A 25,595-nucleotide genomic window follows, 5' to 3' on the forward strand; every position below is an offset into this window, starting at 1 on the left:
GGGCCAACCTCTTGAAGCTAAACAACTGACTCGCAATCTGAGCGATATCAACATTAATGTTCTAACTTCCATCACCAATAATAGGCTTCAGCCCCCACCTAACATGACCAACCTGGATGATCTTTCTGATCACTACATTAGCACTGTGGCTAATATTTTCGACACTATTATGCCGAAGCAACTCAAAAGGATTCCAGTCAAACAATTCAAACATTGGATTAAGGGTGCTCTAAATGATGAACGTTGCAAACATAGGCTCGCAGAGAGGCGTTGGAGAAACGCGTCCTCCACCACAAGCCTCACTCAGCTAATGAAGGTGAGAAGTACCTACAACAAACACTTCCGCATTGCTAAAACAGACCACCTCAGGGCTCAGCTGAATGGCGCTGAGAATAGACCCAAGAAGCTCTTTGAAATCATCAACCAACAAGGTAACCTCTCTTCCAACCCTATCTTGACACCCATGACCTCGCTTCCTAGTAGGGAGGACTTCTCAGTGCACATCTCTGAAAAAGGTAACAAGAAAATGAAACTGGTGCTGCAACCAGACGCTCCCATTTTGCGGCCTCTGAACTACACCACATCATCAGCTGAGCCTGCGGAACCGTCGGTAGTGTCTGTACCCATTGGTTATTTTCCAAAAAACGATGCCTCTTGGAATACCTTTCTCCTTCCAGATGTCTCGGAGATGCTTCACGCTATGGCGTCCTTAAAACCTTCCAATCATTTGAGCGATCCACTGCCTGCTAAGTTTTTTAAAGATCTCAATTTGGCCATTCTCCCTCTTTGGTCCCTGATCATTCATGAATCTCTCCTACAGGGAATGATCCCTGAGTGCCTCAAAATTGGGCAAGTCAATCCCATCCCTAAGAAGCCCAACACTGATGTATCTGATCCTAACACCTTCCGGCCTATCACCAGCATCATGACTCTAGCTAAAGTGCTCAAGAAATGCGTCCACTCGCAGCTGTGCAACCGCATAAAGAAATGTCAACTCCTTGACCTCTACCAGTCGGGTATCGGAGCAGGGCACAGTACTGAAACAGCACTAACACAACTTGGGGATGACGCCCTGAGATTACTGATCATTCTTGACCTGTCCTCAGCGTTTGACACCATCAAACATGATAACTTGATTTCTCTTCTTCAACGGAGCATGGGTCTTTCGGGCCCGGTCTTAAATTGCTTTGCCTCTTTCTTACACAACTGCACACAAAGATTCAAAGTTAACCATTCCCTTGCAACCAGCACCCCTGTCACGATTGGAGTGCCTCAAGGATCTGCTCTCTCGCCCACACTTTTCAACCTCTTTATGGAACCACTCACTGATATTCTGAACCATTCTAACATTCAGTCCCACATGTATGCGGATCACACGCAACTGTACTTGAAGATCTCCTCTCCAGAGTGTATTAAAAACTTAAATGATGCTTTCTCACAAACTCAACAGTGGTTAGCCCAGAACCATCTTTTGTTAAATACGCCCACAACTGAATTCCTTCTGATTTGCCCCCCCCCCTCCCCCCCCTCCCCGCAACCACTCTGCACCTACCCCTGACTGGCGTAAACAATTCACTGCTCTTAACTGCACCCCTCATGGGGTTGACTCAGCTAAATTGTAAGGCATTACCTAGGACAAATACCTGAATATGCAAGTCACATCAGTGCTACTATTAAGTAAGTAAGTACTTCTTTATTGCTCAGTTAATGAAAACCATTGCAATCAGCATATTTACATGTAGGTGAACTTAAAGTACATTTTTTGTCTAATAAAACATTGCTATCAAACATTTCAGTAAAATAAACTTAAAAATGTTCTAAGAACTACTTGAAGCTAAATATATGTTGCAAGACGTTAGGCGTTCGCTTATCTAAATGCTAAGTCATGGTGTAAACAGGAAGAGTCTTTATTCTTGTCCGTACCGCAATGGACTCTTGGACCTTCTAAGGGATGTCAAAAAATAAAAAGCAAGCCCACAGACTCCCCGCAGCCTTTACAGATTCTTAGGAGTTTGTGATCCATACGTCGTGATCGTGGCTTGAGTTTGTGGTAGAGGCTTACTAGGGCGGTAGTCGGAGTTAAATGTTGTGTGGGTTAGTTTCTTCCGGGGTCTCCCTTCTGTCATTCTGCTTCTTACCAGCTTTTTCCAGGAATTTTACCAGATGACTTGTTAATTGGATGTTTTTACCATCGAAGCATGCTTTGACTGCCTACCGGCATGACCTTATTCCCAGTTTCTTTAGGGTTGGCTTTAGATGTTGTCGGCGCTCCTTGTCCAGACCTTTGCAGATGCATATTAACTGAAGGACGTCCTCTTTTTTTTAAGGGAGCCAACTTTCAACTTAACATCCTTAAGAAAATCAAGCCTTTCCTTCTGCCTGAAGACATCATCCTCCAGGGTCTCACCAGCATTCATCTTGTTGTTTGAAGTCAGAGAATGATGAGAAAGGAGGCTCTTGAGATGTAAACAGGACACTTGCAGCTTGAATTCAGCTCTTATTGCTAAGTCGTCTGTTTCAACACCACAGAGGTTTGTCCATGGTAGCGGAGGAGAACAGGGTTTAAATATTTTACAAACATAGCATTCTAATCCGACATGTTGCAGACAGTGCCAGAGATGACACTTATAGATGAGAAGTGCAATGGCACTGTGAAGCCATCCCTTGGCTCTCAAAGCACAAAAGGAGTGGGGGAGGGTACGCCACTACATGCCCCCCCCCCAAAGTAAAGACCCAAAACACTTAGAGGTATTCGGTCGGGGGCATTCGTCAGGGCAGGTACCTGAGGCTGGGTGAGGACGGATGACGAGTGCTCCTGCTGGGAATGTGAATGAGTTTTCTTGTCACTACTTTACCTGAAAACGTAAATCCTGTTTGTATCATGTTCATATACACATGTGCGTCGCAGTGTTACTATTAACGTATACAACCAAGAATGCACCAAATATTTTGTCAATAAATATTGGCGTTATTTCACAGTAGTTGGAGCTTTGAACATGCTGGCCAGTTTGCATCATTTGGCGAGTAGGGCTGGAAGCCATGATGCTGAAGGTTGCGCATGCGCACATTCTGTGGAAGCGCAGCGTTGCTTTTGAACTTGGCAAGTGGCAGCTGGATTTCAGGACAATAATGAGCCTAAACTACTTATGAATGATATCTTCGCCTCAAGGACGTCCGGCGCTTCCCAGTAGAAGATCCTCCCTCCTGCTCTTTAGACAGGTTGTTGCTGAAAGTAACACGTTTCTGTCACGTGATCATGCTTCATTGACTTGCATTGAGAGAAGGATACAGATACTAGTCTGAATTGTAAGTATGCTAGCACTGGGCTTCAACTAACCTTTGTCCAGTGAGAGTTGTCCTTGATGCTTTCCTTGTGCTGCTTGTTACTTTGCATTAAATGTGAGTTAGACTTTAGGTTTGCAGAAGTGTTGTGTTTTATTCTTACCAGTTATTTCTAGTGACTTTTTTTTCTGCATTTACAAATTGTTTATTTTTTAAAGTGACTAGGCAAAAACTAGACAATATAACCTTCTTATAGGCTGTTAAAAATACTTGTTCTTTTGTTTAAGAAATGGCTTTTCAGAAGAAACAGCTGGTGAGTATGTGTTTATATATATATAGACTTATTCGCTGAAAAAAACTAAGGTTAAAGTGACATTCTAATAGGATGAAAATGTCAGATAAAACCTACTATTTGAAACGCTCAGAACCACTGACTTTTACCACTTACAGTTATCTCCAGTAACTAGAACTCGAACCTTCGCCACGCACCCGTGTTGTCATCAATGATGTCATTTCAGATGTTGCTGTGATGCTATCAATGACGTCATAGAAGATGTCATGAGTGATGTAAAATGTGAGAAAATTAGGCGTGCATAACGAGGGCGCGAGTTATAATTACCTTAGGGCAGGAGATAGAATTACTTGAGTTAACTAGAACTGGTAAGTTTAAGTGGGTTTGCGCGTTTATAACTGAATATTTTTAATCAACATTTTCACCTAATTATAACGGCTCTTTAACCTTTATTTTACAATCAATCAATCAATCAGTACATTTGTAGTGTGCACTACTCCCCCATGAGGGTCTCAAGGCGCTGGGGGGAGGGGGTGCGGGGCAGGAGTGCTGCTACTGCTCGAACAGCCAGGTCTTGAGGAGTCTCCTGAAGGCCAGCAGGTCCTGGGTCTGTCACAGGGGGATGGGGAGGGTGTTCCAGGTTTTTGCGAGGAGGTGGGAGAATGATCTGCCGCCGCTGGTTGCTCGTCAGATTCGGGGGACAGTGGCGAGGGTGAGGTCAGCGGAGGCAAGCTGGCGGTTCAGGGTGTAGAAGGTGAGTCATTCATTGAGGTACGCTGGTCCAATGTTGTGGAGTGCTTTGTGAGCGTGGGTGAGGAGCTTGAAGGTGATCCTCTTGTTGATGGGAAGCCAGCGCAGGTCTTTCAGGTGGGCTGTGATTCGGCTGTGGCGATGGATGTCGAGGTTGAGGCGTGCAGAGGCGTTCTGTATGCGTTGTAGTCATTTCTGGAGTTTGGCTGAGGTTCCTGCATAGAGAGCATTGCCGTAGTCATGCCTGCTGCTGACGAGGGCCTGGGTGACCGTTCTTCTGGTTCTGGTAGGGATCCATCTGTAGATCTTGCAGGGCATACGGAGGGTGTTGAAGCAGGTGGAGGAGACGGCGTTCACTTGCTGGGTCATAGACAACGCTGAGTGCAGGATGACTCCCAGATTGCGTGCAAGGTTGGTGGGAGTCAATGCAGCTCCCAGTGCGGTTCGCCACCATGAGTCGTCCCAGGCAGAGGAGGTGGATCCAATGATGAGGACCTCCGTCTTGTCCGAGTTCAGTTTAAGCCAGCTGTTCATCATCAATTCGGTGATGGCCCTCATTCCTTCGTGGAGGTTGGATTTGGTGGGGGTGGGGGCCTTAGTGAGGGAGAGGATCAGCTGGGTGTCGTCGGCGTATGAAATGATGTTGAGGTTCTGCGATCGGACAATGTTGGCGAGCGGTGCTTGTAGACGTTGAAGAGTGTTGGACTAAGGGACGATCCTTGGCATACGCCGCAGATGTTCTTGGTGTCTTTAGAACGGAATGGGGGAGGCGGACACTCTGAGTTCTGCCAGTGAGGAGGGAGGTGGTCCAGTTCAGGGCTTTGTCGCGGATCCCTGCGTCGTGGAGGCATGTGCGGAGGGTGTGATGGCAGACGGTGGTGAAGGCAGCTGAGAGGTCCAGGAGAATGAGGGCTGCTGGTTCTCCGTTGTCCTTCAAAGCCCTGATGTCCTCGGTTGCGGCAATGAGGGCTGTTTCGGTGCTGCGGTTGTTGTGGAAGCCGGATTGGGACGGGTCCAGGATGTTGTTCTGTTCGAGGAAGGAGGTCAGTTACCTGTTGACAATCTTCTCGATGACTTTTGCCGGGAATGGGAGTAGGGAGATGGGCAGGAAGTTCTTGGGGTCAGCCCTGGGTTTCTTGAGTAGGGCGTTGATCTCGGCCGAATTTCGTGAGCGGAGGGCGAGGCCGCAGGGGACGCAGCAGCGGGAACAGGAGAGCAGGGCAAGCGGAATTAGCAGAGGGGCACAGTAACAGTACAAATGGAATAAGGAGGAATAAAACAGATTACGGTACAGAAACAGAAGCAAAAATTACAGCAGGGCAGACAGGAAAAAAGGGGGCAGATCGAGCACACAGATACCTATAGCCTACCACTTGTCACCTGGGATGAGGCGCAGGTGGTAGCCTGTGGGCGGAGGAGGGCCTCAAACTTGCTGCAGAAGCGGCAGTAGCGAGCACAGCGACACAGGCATAACAGGTGGTGCTGTGCGGCGTGGGGAGCGACCTGCCTGTTAATGCAGAGTATGATATTATTAAAATTCCTAACTATAAAGTCACTTTACTTTAACATTTGTTTCATTGAATCTTTTTTAATGTAGAGTTAGATGTCCATCACCGGGTGTAGTGTGGGGTTGGCCGCGGGGCTAGCATTTGACCAGGCCTTGCGCCCAACCCCGCCTTGGGCACCCATTGCCCTGTGGCACACAGCCTTTGTGTACATGCCATGCACAGCGGTGTCATTAATGATGTAATTTTAAATGGTATCAATGATATCATAGAACACGTCATGAGTGATGCCATGTGTGATGTCATGTGTGAGGTCATAAGCAGAGCATGACAAGTGCGCAAGTTATAGTTGCTTGATTTGAATGTAGCTAGTGAATTTCAGTGTTTTTTTGTTTAACATGCTATGTTGTGAATTACATTTTAACCTAACTATAATGTCACTTTAACCTTTTGTTTTCTTCAGTGAATTTATGAGGTTTTCTTAAATGTAAATTAAGATCTTGTCACCATACCTAACTATAATGTAACTTTAACCTTTGCTTATTCGGTGATTATATAGGGTTTTGGTAACGTAAAGTAATATGTTATTACCATTCCCACCCACTACAAGCAGCCAGCCCTCTGTCTGGCATGCTTATTGGCCGTGCATGGCAAGTGGTTGCCCTATGGGCCTTGGCTGTGGCCAGGCCTTGGACTCAACTCTTCACAGGTGTCCAACTCTGCACCATGCACAGCATTCTGCAGGATGAAGGCTGTGCATGCTAGCGTTTGGTATTTATTATAGAAAAATAATTATTTTAATTTCTCCAAAACTACTGCACAGATTTAAACCAAATCACAAAAGTAAGCTTGTCGAGTAAAGGTCTAGCCTTCTGCCTAGCCTTCTGCCAAATGTGATGAAATTCCATTCAGCCGTTTTGGCTGTAGCTGTGCCTAAAGTTCCTATGGGAAATAGCTTGGAAAAAGGCCACAACCTCTTGATGGATCAACCTCAAACCTTCTAGGAAAGACGAGTTGCATGAACCTTTTTTTGGAAAGTTCCATTAAGGTTCGTCAAAAGACAGCAAAGTTATAAGCAAACCACAATCTCCATTTCCTACGGAAACCTGGTTTTGAACTTTTACACACACACATATTTTTGTAAAAACTGCTCTAGGAACCTGCATGCGATTGGGCGTTTCAACGTGGGGAGGTTGTTTGGGCGGTTTGGATGAGCAGGTCCTGGTGCTAATGCCCACTCTCCATCAAATAGGAGCTGTAACTTGAGGCTTAAATGAAAGAAACAAGCAACCTGGTAGCTGAATGCAGCAGCCAGTACTTACCAAAGCATTTTAGGTCCTAAAAAAGGTGCATAGTCCGTGAATCGGAAAAGGTTAGGTGGCCAACAAATAAGTGGGGATGGGGAGAGTGGTAAGGCTCTAAAGAGAGTGTGGAGAATAATCGGCATTGGAGAGAGCAAAGAAAGACATGCACTCCAACTGAGTGCAGAAGGAGGACATGTTCCTCCTTATCTTGTAGAGACTCTATCTAGCTCCAGATTCCATACCTTAGAATTATCCCCAGCATTAAGCTGGATTCAGCAATTTTTTCGTAAGCAGTACCCCTGCACACCGGTAGGTGGCGCCATTCTTCTCCGCTTGGGGTCGGCGGTGTCATCTGTGCCAGAACTGAAGTGCGCGCTTACGTCAGTTTTCTTTTTACGACTTTCCACGCCAGGAGCGCTGAGCAATGAAGGACACTTACCACTGGTGTGTAAAAACTAGGACGCTGAAAAGGGAACAGCCCTGTCCCTAGAAATCTGTTTGCAGAGCAGGGAGGATGGGTGGGTCTCTAAGGAATCTGTGGCTCGGCAGCATCTCTACCAGATAAGGCGCTACCAAAGGTCATCTGATAGAGACTTCTAACAGAAGATTTCTTACCAAAGAAATACCATCCCCAGAGGTGGGTCTGGGAATCGATTTCATCTGAAGAAGTCCTGCAGGACCGAACAAGCAAAATGCCCATCTTGATGGACCTGAATGTAAAAGCAGTAGTGCTTTGTGAATACGTGCAAGGAGGCCACGTTTCTGCTGGGCAGATGTCCAGGAACAAAGCCCCACATGCTAACACAGTGGTCGCAGCTCTCGCTGTGGTGGAGTGAGCACGCCAACACTCAGGGGGTTGCACCTTAGCCAATGCATAGCAGATCTTGATACAGAGCAGGATCAATCTGGAGATGTTCTGCTTCTGCACAACCCGTCTTTTCTTCGCTCCAATATACTCACCGAAGAATTTGTCATCCACCCAGACTCTTGTCTGCGGTCAAGGTAGAACAACAGTGCCCATTTTGGGTCAATCAGTGAAGTCTCTCCTCTTCCTTGAAGGGATGTGGCAGAGTGCATTGCTGGTGCCGATCGGAGGCACCAGGAAAAGCTTCGGTGAGGGAGGCAAGCAGGGCACACAGTTGGTGCCATTTTCGCACAGCTGACCCGCCTGTTGGAGGGCAGCTACAACGTGGGGGAAAGTTTGGTTCCCTGTGTCCGAGAGTGGGTACTAAGAGGCACAGTTGGTGCCAGTGCTCATTTTGCCACAGCTCCACCACAAGAGCGCGGGCAGCTGCAATGTGGGGGACAATTCTTTTCAGGAGAAGGAAGGGGTGAGATGCGCCCCTTGGGCACCAGTGCAGGACGCACATTGCTTTTGCTGCCAAGGCAGCCAGAGGGCCAGTGGGGCGGTCCTATAATTGCGCCCTGACTTTTGGGACAGAGGGCATTTGAGCCCCACAGAAGGCCAGTTGGCCTGGGGTCATTTGGAGTACCTGTGTGTACTGGTAGGGCGCAAGGCCCAAAAGGACTGCATAATGCGTTTATGCTAAAGGTGATGTATGCACCTGGGGAGTGTTACTACGGTGCACTCCTAAATGGGATTCATGCATTATGTGGTTTATGGCTAATATGATGCAGACATAATGTGTTTATTTTGCTTGTGATAATGCTAAGTACAGTATTTCTGGCAGTAGTTACTGGTTATGTTTTATATTTGCAACTTGTGCTTTATGATGGTTCTGACCATGGCCTGATTGACCCAGTCATGTATATAATCCCCTTTGAATTTCTACCTAGTGCTACTTGGAACAGTGCATATGTGTGATTATGATTCTAATGTGTTTATGATAATACAAAGGCTATTTTTTATATAACCTTGCATGGAGTTTCTTTTGTGGTGTGCCTAGTGTGTTGCTGCTGTGTGTGTGTGTTGCGCAAACGCTTTACACATTGCCTCTGGGTTAAGCCTGACTGCTAGTGCCAAACTACCAAGAGGGTAAGCAGGGGTTATCTTCAGCGTGTCACTCCGTGCCCTGACTAGAGTGGTGGTGTCTGCCTGGCTTAGACGCAAGCTCTAGCCAACCAGAGATCCCATTTCTAACAGATATTGAGGTCTCACTTGGGCATAAGGAAAGGGGAAGGTGGAAACAAACGTTGTAACCTTTTAATAACCTATTAGCAATAGGGGATTTGAAGAGGGATGGCCGGTCAGGCAACCACAAAAAGCAGAGATAGCAGAGAGATTGCCCTTGAGAGTGCCCAGAGTAGAGCTCTGCTGGGCAAGAGAAAGGATGAAACGAAGAACGCTGAGAAAGGGAGGCAGAAAGGGGATCAATCTGTCTTTCTGTACACCATGTCACAAAGTTTCTCCAATGGCAGGAGCATCCAGTCTTAGTGGAGGGAAGTCTGGCTTCCAAGATAACATTAGAGACTTCGAGAGGAAGGTCAGAAGCGGTCAACTTTCACTGCTCAGCCGCCATGCAAGAAGTCGCAGAGTGGACAGGTTTGGGTGGAGAACCCTCCCCTGCTGTGACAAAATATCCTTCTGAAGGGGCAACCTGATCGGAGGATCGATGGCCATGCTCAGGATACTAAACTCTCCTCACCCAGTCCAGAGCCACAATATTGGCTTGAGCCCGGTCATTCCTGATCTGCGTGAATACTCTGGGAAGGAGTGGTATGGGTGGAAAGGCATACTGGAGGCCTGAGCTCCACTCGAGACAAAAATGTCGCTGAGCGAGAGCCACCATGCAAACTCCAGTGCACAGAGCTGCTGATATTGCGCATTCTTGGCCCAGAGCGTCAGCCTCCCGCCCTTCCGATCCGAGGCCACCTACATCATATGCGGCGTCCCCCAGGGCTCATTCCTCAGCCCGATGCTGTTCAACGTCTACATGGCCCCCCTCGCACAAGTGGCCCGCCAACAGGACCTCAAAATCATCTCCTACGCCGACGACACCCAGCTCATCCTCCCTAACCAAGGACCCGCACACAGCCAAAACCAACCTCCACGAGGGTATGAAGGCCGTACTGACTGGATTTCTTCAGAAAAATCAAGCTTCACAGTTTTTTTCTTCTGAACCCATCACCCTTAAAATATGTCAACACCCCCTTCAAACCACCCTTGAAATTTTCCCCACTGGAGGAAGGAATGATTCCACCTGAAATTCTCACCTTCGAGAAATTGGTTATGAATGATCTACCTACTATGGAAAAACAGAAATCATTTGTTCCATATAACATTTCTATCATTGAAAAAAACGCCCTTGCATCTCTTAAAAACAATCCATCCCTTGTCATTAAACCAGCTGACAAGGGTGGTGGAATTGGGATTCAAGAACTGGACAACTATTGGAACGAAATCTTATGCCAGCTCAAGAACACGGAACATTACTGCAAACTTCCACGCAACCCGACAGAGGAAATACAAAAGATGATTCTTGGTGTCACCAACTAGGCACTCGAATCAGGATATCTATCCAAAAAGGAACATGAATTCCTTAACATAAAATCCCCCAGAATACCGGTGATCTACTGCCTCCCCAAATTTCACAAAACTTCCGACAGTCCACCTGGCCGCCCGATTGTCTCGGGGTGTGGCTCCGCGCTAGAGCCCCTCGGACATGACATTGACTTCTTCATCAAACAATTTGTCCCGGACACCCAATGCTACATAAAAGATAGCATGTCCATGATAAACATGATTGAGGACTATCCGTTTGACCCCACATCCAGCACCATGTGCACGCTGGATGTGGACTCATTATATACCAACATCCCTCAAGTAGAGTCTCTTAGGGTGATTGAAAAAGCCCTGAATACACGACCACGCCCACATAATGACCCTTCACTATTCATTTTGCAACTACTGGAAATCTGCCTAAGAATTTTTTTCTTTTTGAGGGATTATTTTATGGCCAGGTACGTGGAACTTCCATGGGAGCTATTTTTGCTCCCAACCTGGCCATTCTATACATGGACCACATTGAAACATCGTGTATCCTGAACTCCTCTAATCCTTTCCACAGTGGCATAGCCCTGTGGAAATGTAAATTGATACTTGTATAGCGCACTACTCACCCACAAGGGTCTCAAGTCGCTTGTACGAATACCGCTGTGGAACCCATCCTGGCTTTCCCTGTGAGGCGTCCACTCCTGGGCACCCCCAAGGTGGAGGCCAGGCATCCTTAGCATTGTGGGGGCCGTTGTGGAGATTAAGCAAGCTATTGCCCAGAGTTGCAGAGTGGGACTCCATGATTGGAATAGGCACCGAGGCGGGGAATTGAACCCTGGTCCCGGGCTAGACCTCTGCATCAGGGTCTGCCGCTCTAACCATTGAGCCACACTTCTCCACGATACATAGATGATATCTTCCTACTATGGACTGAACCTACAGACACTCTCCCCCACCTTCTACACTGGCTCAACAACAACAGTGGGGGGCTGAAATACACGCTCTCCATGAGTAAAGACTCAATACCATTCATTGATCTTAAATTAAACACACAGATGGCCGTCTGACCACTAGGCTCCATCGTAAACCCACTGAGCGTAATACTCTGTTAACCTACAACAGCCATCATCCCTGCACCCTGAGAGACTCCCTCTCTTACTCCCAGTTCCTACGTATCCAAAGGAATTGTTACTTTAAGGAAGATTATTTTATGGAGGCAAAAAGTCTCAGTGATAAACTCAGAAACAGAGGGTACCCGAAAAAATTGGTACGCCCTTCTCTTAAAAGAGCTTGGTACTGCCCCCGTGAGGTCTTGCTAGAACCCAAGCCTAAAAAGAACCAAGACAGACTCATATGTGTGACTACCTTCTCACCAGCTTCAAACTCTATAAGGAAAAGCATACTGAAACACTGGCCAGTACTGAATGCAGGGGAACTACAATTAGAACGCCCCATATTTGCTTTCAAACGGGCCAAAAATATCAAAGATCACCTGGTACGAGCATCCCTCCCACAACCTACATCCAAAGTTACATTAAATGATGTATGGGGACTACCCACACTTACTGGCCACATGAACATGAAATGTGGCAACTGTGTAGCCTGTGATTCAACTATCTCAACCTTCTCATTTGGCTCAATCAAGTTTGAAAGAAAACATTTTACCAATTGTAATTCATCAAATGTGGTGTATGCGATCTTTTGCCCATGCATGAAAATATATATAGGTCAAACCACTCAGAAAATAAAGCTTCGCCTTAGGCAACACCGGAGCAGAATAAAATGCAACACGGAAAATGCCCTCTTGGTGGAACACTTTGTGGAAAAGGCACACAATGAAAGAGACTTGACTTGGACAATTATTACACAGATCAAACCACCACCACGTGGTGCGCATGTGTCACAACTACTTAACAAGGAGGAGCTCCATTGGATACTAAGGACCAACAGTATCCGTATGGGCCTCAACCGCCTTGAGGATTGGACAACCCTCCTCTAACTGAAGGTGCAAAAAAATTACTGTGTCAAAGAAATGTTCTGTCTCCGTCCTTGGATAGAAAATATATCCTCAAATGTGATCATCTGTCACCCCTTTTGATATTTTGAATGTACATTGTTTTAAAGTCTTGTTTTTCACTTATGTCACCACCACTATCACTTCACAACCCTTCACTCTCCACTCCAAGGTGGCCACCACGTCCTAGTTAACCTTTGAACAGCTTAGTTAATTTTAACCACATGCCCCGTGCTATCTCATTCTCAACTTCAGGATGGCTACCCCCTAATAATTGCATGACTGCTATTCCAATATGGCCACCACACAGTCAGCGTTAGTCCCTCCTTTATTTTTCAAGACCACATGCCCGAGCTATCTCATTCTCCACTCCAAGATGGCTACCGCCTACAAATTACATGACTGCCATTCAAATATGGCCACCACACAGTCAGCGCTAGTCCCTCCTTTATTTTTCCAGACCACATGCCTTTTCAGCCGGCTCCCATAGAACAGCCCAACAGCGATTCCCACCAGAGATGCTGTGTCCTGCGATTCTGCAACAGGCACAACTGTAAGTACACCCATCCTAACCCGCTTAATCTTACTCCAGCCTCACTGTCACACAGTTTTGACTGAGCCCGTGCTTCCTTTCCCCAGCGAGCCGTGATCTGGACGGTCTAATTGACTCAAAAGCGGGATATCCTGAAATCCACGCTATCATTGGTAACTATACTCTGCCTTTTTTAAGGAGAAGTGTGGCTCAGGGGTTAGAGGCGGCAGACCCGGAAGCTGAGATCGGCCCTGGACCAGGGTTCAATTCCCCGCCTCGACGGGGGTTGGGCTCAATAATTCCACGGACTCGATAATTCTCGCTCCGGTGCCTACTCGACTCACGGGTTCACACTCTGCGACTCTGGGCAATAGCTTGCTTAATCTCCACAATGGCCCCTCGCGGCGGGATGCCTGGCTTTCACCTTGTGGATACCCTGCCGGGGCTATCTCACAGGGGAATACCAGGACGGGTTCCCTAAGCAAGCGCATAGATGCCTGCGATGTGGGCGATTTGCGCTATATAAATACATGTACATTTACATTTACATTTTTTTCTTACGCCCAATCTGCCATGACTGCACAATACTTATCAGGACCACCTTCTCCATAGGTCCTAATCGAACCACTCCTCTCGACTTGTACTACCTCCCCGCCTAAGGATCTGCCTTGGTAATACCCTTCTCCTCTAAATATCACCGCAACGTTTACACAAAATTGCTCACTGTAGAGATAATTGTCCGCGCCCTAAGGATTAGCTTTGATACTCACTTTCTCCCCGAATGTCACCACGCCGTTCACACAAAACTGCTCACTGTATAGACAATTGTATACCTGGTTAGGATCTGCCGTGATAATACCTTCATATGTCACCATGCCGGTTACAATAAACTGCTCACTGTATAGTCAACCTTGTATCCAACACTGTGTAGTCATCGATAGTGCACCAGTCACTCTGGACTCTCTCACTTCTATTCTGGATACTTTCTCGCACTGTGCCATATGTAACGTTTTGTTTTTTAATCGCCCTTTCTCTGAACTGGTTCCCAATTTGAACTCGGGCTTTTAATTCCAACACCATTTCGCACTGCGCCGTCACTTCTCCTTCCATTTTCGCTGCATGCGCCGAGCAGACTTCACTATCCAAAAGCACTGATGTTTAAGTGCACAGTATTACATCGCTGCTCCAGCACTGAGCATGCCAGCAAAGAACGGTCCTTGAGGTGCGAACAGTAAAATGCGCCACCATGTGTTTTGTTTCAAACATGCCTGGCCACGTATTCACATTGGTCTTTTTTTTCCCTTCTCTCCCTCATTTTTTTCCCACTTATGTCAATTGTATGTAGCATGAAAGGCAATTGTTTATAATTCCAAGACAAACATCATTTATATATTTGTCCTGAAGATGATGCCATTTATCTTGTTTTTCGGCATCGAAACGTCGTCGACTCAATAGGATCATATGTACTGAATATGCTTGTGAATGCTATGTACAATGGTCACTCAAACGACAATCAAGTCTGTTCACTGATTATAAGTATACAGACCGATTTGCTCGCTCTTGCCTATACTTGTTGTTTTGTCTTGTTCACTGTAGGTCACGAGCTGTGCCCCCTTGACATTACTTTCTGATTGTGTGCATCGCCAAATAAATTCCTGTCCGGCTGGACAAAGGACATAAATACTATTCCAGTTTGTGTCTATTCTTACCCTGATCCCACAAACTACTAGGGTCCACTGTTTTTTGAAATACGTTAAACGCCCAAGGTCCCTAGTGTACTACCTTCGGGTTCCCTTGTTTCCTATAACTGACTGGATGAGGAACAGCCGTCTGAAGCTGAACTTGGACAAGACGGAGGTACTCATCCTTGGACCCACCCCCTCAGCCTGGGACGACTCCTGGTGGCCGACCACACTAGGAACAGCACCGACACCCACCGACCATGCACGCAACCTAGGATTCATCCTCAACTCCTCCCTCTCCATGTCTAAGCAGGTCAACGCCGTCTCCTCCTCCTGCTACAACACCCTCCGCATGCTCCGCAGGATCTACAAGTGGATCCCGACCGAAACAAGAAGAACGGTGACACAGGCCCTCGTCAGCAGCAGACTGGACTACGGCAACGCACGCTATGAAGGAATCCCAGCCAAACACCTACGACGACTACATCGCATCCAAAACGCCTCCGCCCGAGTGATTGTCAATGTCCCCCGCCCCAACCACATCACCCCCCACCTGAGAGACCTACACTGGCTCCCCGCCGACAAGAGGATCACCTTCAAGCTCCACGCACACAAAGCACTCCACAACGCCGGACCAGCCTACCTGAACAGCAGACTCAGCTTCTACACCCCCACCCGCCAGCTCCTCTCCGCCAGCCTCGCCCTTGCCGCAGTCCCCCGCATCCAACGAACAACCTCCGGTGGCAAATCCTTCTCCTACCTCGCCGCCAAGACCTGGAACATCCTCCCTACCCACCTACGGCAGACCCAAGACCTACTCGCTTTCAGAAGACTCCTCAAGACGTGGCTCTTGGAGAAGTAGCGGCACCCCCTCCCCTCAGCGCCTTGAGACCCTCACGGGTAAGTAGCGTGCTTTGCAAGTACTCTGATTGATTGCTTGATTGATTGGCGATGAACAGATCTAACCGAAGCTCTCCCGACTGCTGAAAGAGACCTTGCACCACATCCAGATGGAGACACCATTCGTGATCCGTTAGGCATCTGCTGCTGAGTTGATCTGCTCCGGCATTCAAAGAGCCTGCTAGATGTTGAACCATCAGAGAAATGTCCTAACATTCCAGCCAAGTCCAGAGATGCAGAGCCTCCAGATGGAGGGTCCAAGACCCCAACCCACCCTGTTCGTAGCAGTAGCACATGGCTGTGGCGTTATATCGGTGAATGCTTGTTCTAGCCTTCCCTTCATGGAGGGTAGAAAGGCCTTCAATGCCAATTGGATCACTTGGTGCTCCAATAGGTTGATGTGGAGTTCAGACTCCACCACATATCAGAGTCCTCTGATTTCCACCTGATCTCCATCTAATGACCACTAATGTCAGATCCCAGTCACAGTTTGTAAGCCACCACAGCAGGCCTTTTGCAGTTCCCTCTGAGATCTGGACCATGTTGGGGAGATTTCTCTACTGCTCCCCACACTGTAATTTCATGTCCGACTGCAGAGTCTGTGCATATGCCCGTGGGCATGTCTCACCAGCACGATGCAGGAGGCCATGAGGCCAAGCAGCCTCAGAGTCAGTCTCACCAAATTCCAGGATAGAGGCTGAAACATCAGTGGCATAGCCTGAATACCCTGGACCTGTCGTTCAGGAGGATAAGCCCAAAACGGAACTGAGTCTAGAATGGTTCAGATGAAAGGCAGCATCTGAGAGGGATCAGGTGTGACTTCGGCACATTGATAGTATAGCTGAGCGAGTGCAGTAGGACCACAATAATCTGGAGGTAGGAGATGACAGCCTTGGTCCAGCGACCGCTCCTATTCCTCCCGGAATCCTAGCTCATAAGATAGGGCTTAGGCTCGGGCCTGGAAGGCATAGCACCAGTCGGGCCGAAGTCTGAGGACGATGACCCTCAGGCTCTGTGTCGAAGTCGGGGATTAGAATGGGGATGGCATTGCCGGTGGGCATCAGAAGTGCCGGGAACGCTGACATCGGGACTGGTGCAAGTCAAAGTGGCACGATCATCATCGGTCTGGATCCAGAATGGATGCTAGGGCCGACTGAGGCTGGAGCCAGAGCCGCCAGTGGAGACCCAGAATTGGCCTCTGACGAATCTCGAGGAGGGACCGGGCCATCCAAATACAAGGCGCATAGCCTCAAAGAACTCTTTTAGCTTGGTGGGGGTCACTCCCGGAAACGTGGAAAGGCGTGGAGACGGCCCAGGCTCAATCATGGAGCCAGGCCTCATGTGGATGCTCCTTCACCGGCTGACAGACATGGGGAAGTGGAAGATTTCTTTGGCTTCTTCTTGAAGTGGTTTGATTTACTGGAATGACCCAACGACTATGAGTGCGACAAGGATCTTGGACTCTGCAAACGCTCCCAGGACCTTCCTCTTGACCAGGACCTCAATCGTCACACGTTGAGCTGCCAGGAACGTAAAGGATCACTCCCTCATGGCCTTTGGGGTCATAGAATGGCAATCGGCGCTGGCCTTTGGGTTTGGGTCGGGATGGCGCTCTAGGCACCAGAGGCATACAAGGTGCGGGTCCATCACTGAGATCGATTGATAACAGGAACCACAGGACTTGAAGCCAGCCTTCCTTGATGACATCCTGCCACACCAGGAGGAAAACCTTAAAAAGACTTTGACAAAAGAAAAAAAAAGTGTAGTCAAAAAATGACTAAGGGGTAGGTAGCTCTTCTCCAGATTTGCACTGACTGGTGCAGAAAGACTGACGGCAGGGTGCTGCGGTAGCGCCTATATAGACACTGCACACATCACTTCTGGCACGGACGATGCCAACGACACTACATGGAGCTGAACGGCGCCACCTACCGGTGTGCATGAGTACTATTTACAAAATAAATTCCGGATCCAGTCTGACACCATGGGATAATTGTAAGGTAAGGAATCTGCGCCTAGAGGTCTCTATCCGTGTTAGGGGGCATTGAGACATTACGGGGCACAGACGGCGTAATATTGGCCGCAAACTACATTTCCCAGTACAAGGTGCGCCGCGCACGACGTGATCGGATTGTATCCGGGTCACGTGGGCGGAAACGCATGTTGCTGGTGGAGTCGGGCAGGACGCTGCCGATTATTCTTGCCCTGCGGTTCCCGTGATGTAAAGCAGAGTTCCTGGTGCGGTAAGGGTGTTCTTACACCAAGGATCCGTTATATTTCATTCCCCTGAGTCGGCATCATCTGGTATCCGGACTTCTGTTGCGTGCGCCAGGATTGGGCACGGTTTTTTGTACCTGATGCGGTCGGACTGGTAACTCTGCAATCCGAGTATAGAAGTCTGGACTATACTCTTGTTAATCTTTGGAAATTTCGAGACTGTGTTTGGTAACAGTGACATTGATGCCAGGCATCTCGATGCATCAGTGTTCTTGTTAAGGGAACATAAAGGATATGTACTTTGAATTCTTCTAGGTGCTTTCTTTCCCTTCGTTGGCGGGCTTTGCAAAACCAGCTGGTTTGTGAAGTTAATGCGAGGGAGAGAATCGTGGTGGCAGGTTAGAGTATTGACTTATAGCCATAACTGCTACATTTGGAATAAGCTTGATTATTATTTCTGATTTGTGGGAAAAGAAAATGTTTACCTCTAATATGGCTTGGTGCACAATGTCTTAAGAAACGGAATTAAAGTAATAGAGGTTTTGTGGAGGAGAAAGAAGATCAAGGATTTCTCTTCTTTAATCAGTGAGACAGATCACATGTGTTGGACCTGACACCCTTGGCGTGGTTTTTCCCCCATCTTTTTGCCTCTGACTCATGTTTTTTTGATGCTGTGCTGGCTTTGGTGTATGCTGGTTTAGATGCTTTGGACCCTCTGCCACTGCTGATCAGTGTCAGAGGGTAAATGCTCCCTCTGTAAATTGCCATATTGATTGGGTATACCTGATTGGCATATTTGTATCACCATGAAGTCCCTAGTAAAGTGCACTGTGTGTGCCAGGGCTGGTGATGACAGATGCTACTAGTGGGCCTGCAGCGCAGATTGCGCCACCCACATGAGTAGCCCTAAAATGATGTATCAGGCCTGCCAGCGCAGGGCCTGTGTGCAGTCAGTGGACTGCCATGTCCGCCTGGCCAGTGTCCCCACTGGCTGGGCCTAACCCTTCCCTGTCTGTGCACACCAGTCACCCCTATGGAAGGCTCAAGGTACCCCCCTGGGCAGGGTGCAGTGCATGGATAAGGTAGAGCATGTACTAGTGCAAGTAACATGCTCTGGTAGTGAGCAGCAGCCATTTTGTGTGCTCACTGCTGTAAGGCTATCTTGCTCCATAGAGTAACATGGGGGAGGCTGGTCCCATTGGATCCTAGCCTATCTTCCCATAGGAACAAGATGGGACATAAGTGAAAGATATCCCTGAACTCAGAATTTAATAACACATCTTTTAGGAAAGGTGGTTTTTAAATCCTGTGTTTGAGAATAGTACTTTTAGAAAGTGGCTGTTCTCTTGTCTAAACCTTTCTGTGTGCCTGGGACTGTTTGTGGATTGACTGTCTGGGTTGAGGATGACAGGGTCTGCAGAGCCCCCAGGGGGTTATCTGAGCCAGCCCCTTGGATGAAAGGCAGCATCTGCTGCCAGGGAAGTGGGAGGAGATAGCATCTGATAGTGAAGGGCTGTGCCTGCCTAACTACAAAGCTGGCTCCACCTCCTGCTGGGCGACTGTCACCTCTGTCCCTGATACTGAGAGGAAGAAGGAAGCCAGGAGACCCCCAGATCTAACAACATTGTTATGTACAAACTGAATTTCAAGTGAAGTTTCACACTCATTGTGGCTGAGGTCAACGAAAAGGTGTTATTGCTACAAGCAATTGCTTTAATCGTTGCCTGCTGTTTTCTTTTCTTATATGCAGGAGTGTGTATGGATAAAGAGGTTTCTTTCGGCATGAAAGCTTCATGACCAGGAAAGATACTATGTACACTCCTTCTGCATAACAGATTATTGTATTTTTCTTTACAGATCTCCCTCCCCGCTGTCCCCATCCTTTCCTTCCTTGATATTTACAACTTTCCCTCGCTTAACCATCTTTAAGTCTGCTTCTTGTGTACATGCAGATTTGGGGCGGTTGAGAGGTGGATACCATTTGAGCATCGCTTCGATCCTGAGGAGTTGTATTGGCCTGGAACAATCCGTGACACAAATAAAAAAATAGTTTGCAGATGTCATCAGTGGAGTGAGAAAATGATCCCACCAATATGAAACACTCCAGGTAGAGGACACACACAAGAATATGGAGGGAAGCCATTGAAAGAGGAACATCGAACTGAGCTGGATAAGAAAGGAGTCCAGCCGTGAGCAAGGGTGTGACCCAAAGTCCTCTCAAATATTTTATTGCATTGTAGACACTAGGGGGCCTAATTCACAATTGGCTTCCTTACTCGTAGTGGAGGCTCTGCAGTCGTGGGGGGGTCTCTGCCCGCGGGTGGAATCTCCACAATGAGAAATCTCATTGCGGTGATTACACCCCCAGAGACTTCCCCATGTCTGTGGGGCCTCCGCCACAAGTGTGAAGACCCTTTGTGAATCAGGCCCTGGGTCTTGACAACAGACAGCTAAAGCAGTCTGCAGGTAAGATCTGAAAGGGAATATGCCCTCATGCATGTGATCTTTTCTTAAGTTCTGAATGACGAAGAGTGCTCAATTGGCGTGCTACCATGTGGGAGCGATGTGTGACCCCCTCAGTCTCTTACCTCTTGCTTTTCCGCTGGGTCCATACTTGCTGAGCGACAGCTGCATCCCGTTCATTAGGATGCCGGAAAATGACCCAAACTTGCTCACACTCTTCTCCTCTTTATGTGACTTTTCTGAAACTAAATGAGAAAAAAGGGTTGAAGCTGATTCACTAAATCTTGTCTGTCACACATTCCTGACTCTTCTGCATCAAACATGAACCCTATCTGCAGAAACAGACCAGCAATATCTGTTGGATGATTCCCTCTTGAGTGCTCAATCTGATTGGAGTGCCATGACTCATGAACGAGAGATGGGACAGCACCCCAGGCTACAGGTGCAAGCAGGGACATCCAGAAGGTATAGTTGTTTACCTGTGATCTTAACCCTGGGGCAGCACACAGGGCCTCACGGAAGTAGAAGTTACTTACCTGTGATCCTGAGCTTGTGGACAAGCAGGGTCACAGAGAAGGGGCAGGTTACTGACCTGTGATCCTAGTCTAAGGTTGCAAGCAGGGCCACACATAAGTGGAAGTTTGTTACCTGTGAGCCTAGACTAGGGGTGCAGTAGGGCCATGAAGAAGGGAAAGTTACTGATCTGTGATTCTAGCCTAGGGGTGCAGTAGGGCTTCACAGAAGGGAAAGTTACTTACCTGTGATCCTAGTCTAAGGTTGCAAGCAGGGCCCTGAAGAAGGGAAAGTTACTGATCTGTGATTCTAGCCTAGGGGTGCAGTAGGGCTTCACAGAAGGGGAAGTTACTTACCTTTGGTAACACATTATCTTGTAGAAACAATATCTCGCTGCAGATTCCTTACCTTTGAATTCTCCAGGCTGGACCTGATATCTTTTGCTTGAGCAATACCCCTTGCGTGCGGCATCGGGTAGTTCCATTTGGTTCTGCATGACGTCGTCTCATCATCATTAGCGTTGGTTATGACGTAGCGGTCACCTATATAGGTGCCACCCAGGCGTGCAGACGTCAGTACTTCTTGTTTTTTCCAAGTCAGAAACGCAGAGTCACAAAGTAATTGATGCAAACGTATGCAAAACTAGGGCCCTGAAAAAGGGAGTAACCCTAGTCCTAACAAAATCATTCCGCAAAGCAGGAAGGCTTGGGTGGGACTGAAAGGAATATGCAGCTAGATATTGTCTCTACCAGATAATCCATCACCGAAGGTAAGTTACTTGTTTATCTGATAGAGACTTTTAGCTGTAGATTCTACACCTTTGAATTAGATACCCAAGCCATACCCTCCCGGTGTTGAGTTGCGCACCAATTCCTCACACTAGGAAGTCCTGCAGGACTGAACGCGGAAAATGCCCATCCCTGTGGCCCAGACAGTCCAGGTAGTAGTGCTTGGCAAATGTGTGCAAAGATGCCCATGTTGCTGCCTGACTGATGTCCAGGACTGGACACCCCGAGCCAAGGCCTTAGTCGCAGGATTTTCCCTGGTGGAATGGGGCCCTTAATCCCTCAGGGGGCTCTTTCTGTGCCAGGGCTTAGCAGTTCTTAATGCATAGAACGACCCAGCAAGAAATGGTCCTTTTCTGCACTGCCCTACCCCTCTCAGCTCCCATGTACCCCACAACGAGTGGCAGTCCATGGAACTCTTTTGTGCAGTCAAGGCTGAACAACAACGCTCTTTTTGGGTCCAGGCAGTGGAGACCCTCCTCTTCCTTAGAGGGATGTGGGGGAGCAAAGAAGGTGGGAAGCATGATAGACTGAGCCAGATGGAATGGGGTCACCACCTTCGGCAAGAATGAAGCACGGGCGCAAAGCACCACTTCATCAGTAAAAGACATCATGTACAAGATAGCGCCTGTAACTCACTCACCAGCAGGCAGATGTTATCCACACTAGAAAAGCTGTTCTTGATGGTAAGCAGCCCAAGGGGACAATTGTGCAGAGGATCGAAAGGAGCACACATAAGACAAGTTAGGAGCAAATTAAGGTCCCACTGAGGGAAAAGAGAGGGCGTTGGCAGAAACAAGTGAGCCAGCCCCTTCAAAAACCTATTTACAATTGGAGGCCTAAAGAGAGAGGGCTGGTCTGACAGCCACAAAACAGCAGGCAGAGCAGAAAGTTAACCCTTGGGAGTACCCAAAGCAGAGCCCTGCGGGGCAAGGGTAAGAATGAACAGAAATGCAGTAGAAAGAGAAGCAGAAAGAGGACAATAGACCTTTCTGTACAGTATAATACAAACTTCTGCCAACGGCAGATGTGTACCATCTTACTGGAGGGCCGCCTGGCTGCCAAAATAACATTGCATACTTTGGGAGGAAGGTCAAAAGCTGTCAACTGTCATCGCTCAATCTCCACGCATGGAGGAGCAGAGTGGACAGGCTCGGGTGGATAACCCTCCCCTGATGCTGCAACAGACGATCCTCCTGAAGGGGCAGCCTGATCGGAGGATTGATGCTCAGTTTCAGAAGCTGCGGATACCAGACTCTTCTTTCCCAGTCCAGAGCCACAAGAATGACTTGGGCCCGGTCGCTCGTGATCTTGTTCAGAACTCTGGGCAGGAGTGGTATTGGTGGAAATGCGTACAGCAGTCCTGAGATCCACTAGCGCCGAAATACGTTGCCGAGCGATAGCCACCTTGGAAACACTGCACGTTCTCTTCGGTGGTGAACAGATCTAACCAAGGATCTCCCCACTGCTGAAAGAGACCTTACACCACCTCCGACTAGAGATGCCATTTGTGATCTGCTAAGTTATCAAGAACAGCGGTCCTTAGCTTATTTACGAATCAACATAATACAGTATAGGAACACAATGGAAAACTATACGAATTAAGATTTCCAAACCCAGCCGGGAAAGGAGTTTATTTTCTGGAGACAATGTCCAATCTTAGAATATACACAAAATAGTTTGACACAAGCCTGTGCCGTACATAAAAAGGAAAAGAAGAATAGAGTTAGGGTGAAAGGGGTGTCTTTCAGGCAAAGGAAGAGAGCTAAGACAGGGTACTGTAAGCAGACCAAAAATTAATAACAGTATCGCCTGGAGTGAAGTATACACAATCACATTTACCAATATTATTAGTGTAACCCCACTTATTAGTGTCGACGTTTCGATCCCTAAAGCTCAACTAGATATGTGGGATCATCATCAGGACTTTTTGATAAAACATGCCTGAATGAAAAAGCCTGTTTAGGAGAAAAAGAAGAAAACAGAGATTTTTTCAACGACTTAAGAGAATTTTGCACATATATACCGACTTTGTAACGATTTGCCAGTGCGTGACCAAGTGCATAGTGTTTGTGCCCTAATGGAGAACATAATAACATCAGTATTGACACAATTCTCGGAATCGCGGTGCCATGCGTGAGAGATTACGTCAAGGAACTGTGTCGTGAGGGTGCTTAGTCTACTGGAGAAGGGATTTCCAATGTGAGTGATGGTGCCAGGCTTAGTGACTACGGGTGGTGTAACTAAAGGGTTCCCTAAGGGTTTCTACATAAGGAATGGTTTACTCATACCTCAGTGTATCGAGGTGGAAGACCTCAAAAAGAGGAGGGGGGGATGGTCCTTCTCTACAGGTTGCAGCGTAGGTACTACAAGGGGATCAGAATATATTCAGATTTAGGTTTGTAAATCTGAAGAGACACAAAGGCGGTGGACATAGGGTGAATGTAAACCTACCACGTAGATTTTACGTCAAGGAGGTCTTTACGGGGGTCCAGAAGAGAAATGCTTAATTTAATGAATGAGTTTCAGGGTCCGTTTGAAACTGCATAGAATGGCAGCTCTGGAAACAAAAAGTGAAAACAAAAATAATGAGCTGAGTGGGGTGGCGAAAGCAGGGAACCCAACTACGGTGGTAAGAAAATGAAGGACCTACCTTACTCCGCTGTTAATGGGATCGGGGAGTAGCTTGGACAATGCAGGCATCAGTGGCCATGCATGAGGTTTACCAACAATGTGGCGTTACAGACGCTAAAACGACAAGGGGATCAACTGTCAGCGCATGGCTTAGTAACGTGACATGGGACGAGCTGGGAAAATTATCAAGGATACAAACTTACCGGGTCTCGGTGGAGACGCGTCTCACCGGGGGCTGCTCAGACAATGCCGGATGCAGTACAGCGGCTACGGAACGCGAGCGGACTGAATGCAATCTCGCCGGTCACATGCCTGCTAATGCGAGCGTCATAGTTGATTGTAAAGGCGGGGGCCATTTTAGAGTGGATATTGGTAGGCGCTAACGCTATCAATGTGAGGGGGTGCACGCAAATAAGAACAATAGTGATAATAATGTGACATTCAAAATTAGTGACAAGTGATTTAAAGTTATTAAAATAAGTTCCCAGGTATTGAAGTTACATTACTTTTCACTCTGCATTTAAGGATACAAATATGTGTTTCCATATACTGAGAGTCAGCTTGTGAGTCCTAGATTATTTGCAGTTTTCAGCTTTACCAGGTTGTCATTGCATTCATTCTACTGCTGTTTGATGGTATGGACTGTTGCTGTTACACAGTCCGGGTTCAATCAAAGCAGTGTGGTCCAGTCCTCGCTGCGATTGAGTCCTTTTTGAATTGTATTGAACTGGATGATTGATTTCAGTTCCTCACGGTTCAATATCTGTTGTAGGTTGCCACCTCTCTGGGGTAGTTTGATGGTCTTCAGAACGGTCCAGCGGAGATCATCTGCTGTATGGTTCAAATGGGCAAAATGTTCGACCAGGGGTGCGTTGGGGGTTCCACATCTTATGCGACTACGGTGTTGGCTTATTCTTGTTTTTACTTTTTGTGTCGTCTGGCCCACGTACATCAGGGGGCAAGGACATAGAATTGCATAAATCACATTGTGACTGTTACAGTTTGTGAAATGCCTCATGTCAATAGTGATATTATTGTGATTAAACGTGCGCCCCTCAAGTGTCAGATCACATACAATACATTGCCCACATTTCGCATGACCTCTCAGTGGGGGAAGGCCCCAGTTTGACTCAATTGTGTTCATGGGAGGTGGTGCTGGTAGGGCCGCTCGAACCAGATGGTCTTTTACATTTCTACTCTTTTTGAATGCAAACAAGGGTTTATCAAAGGTTAGTTGGCCCGAGTTTAGAGTTGGCCAATGCCTTAAA

General features: G+C 47.6%; 1 protein-coding gene across 1 annotated transcript in view; it reads right to left on the reverse strand.

Moving 5' to 3' along the window:
* Nucleotides 1–25,595, reverse strand: part of SPAG17 (sperm associated antigen 17) — a 1,900,597-nt gene that overhangs the window by 719,485 nt on the left and 1,155,517 nt on the right. Inside the window, exon 25 of the mRNA XM_086935838.1 lies at nucleotides 20,521–20,640. Within this exon, the coding sequence (XP_086791964.1) occupies nucleotides 20,521–20,640 (120 nt within the window). The remainder of the gene's footprint in view (nucleotides 1–20,520; nucleotides 20,641–25,595) is intronic.

The sequence above is a fragment of the Lissotriton vulgaris genome, chromosome 8 (genome assembly GCF_964263255.1).
Source record: "Lissotriton vulgaris chromosome 8, aLisVul1.2, whole genome shotgun sequence".
NCBI classification, from domain to species: Eukaryota; Metazoa; Chordata; class Amphibia; order Caudata; family Salamandridae; genus Lissotriton; species Lissotriton vulgaris.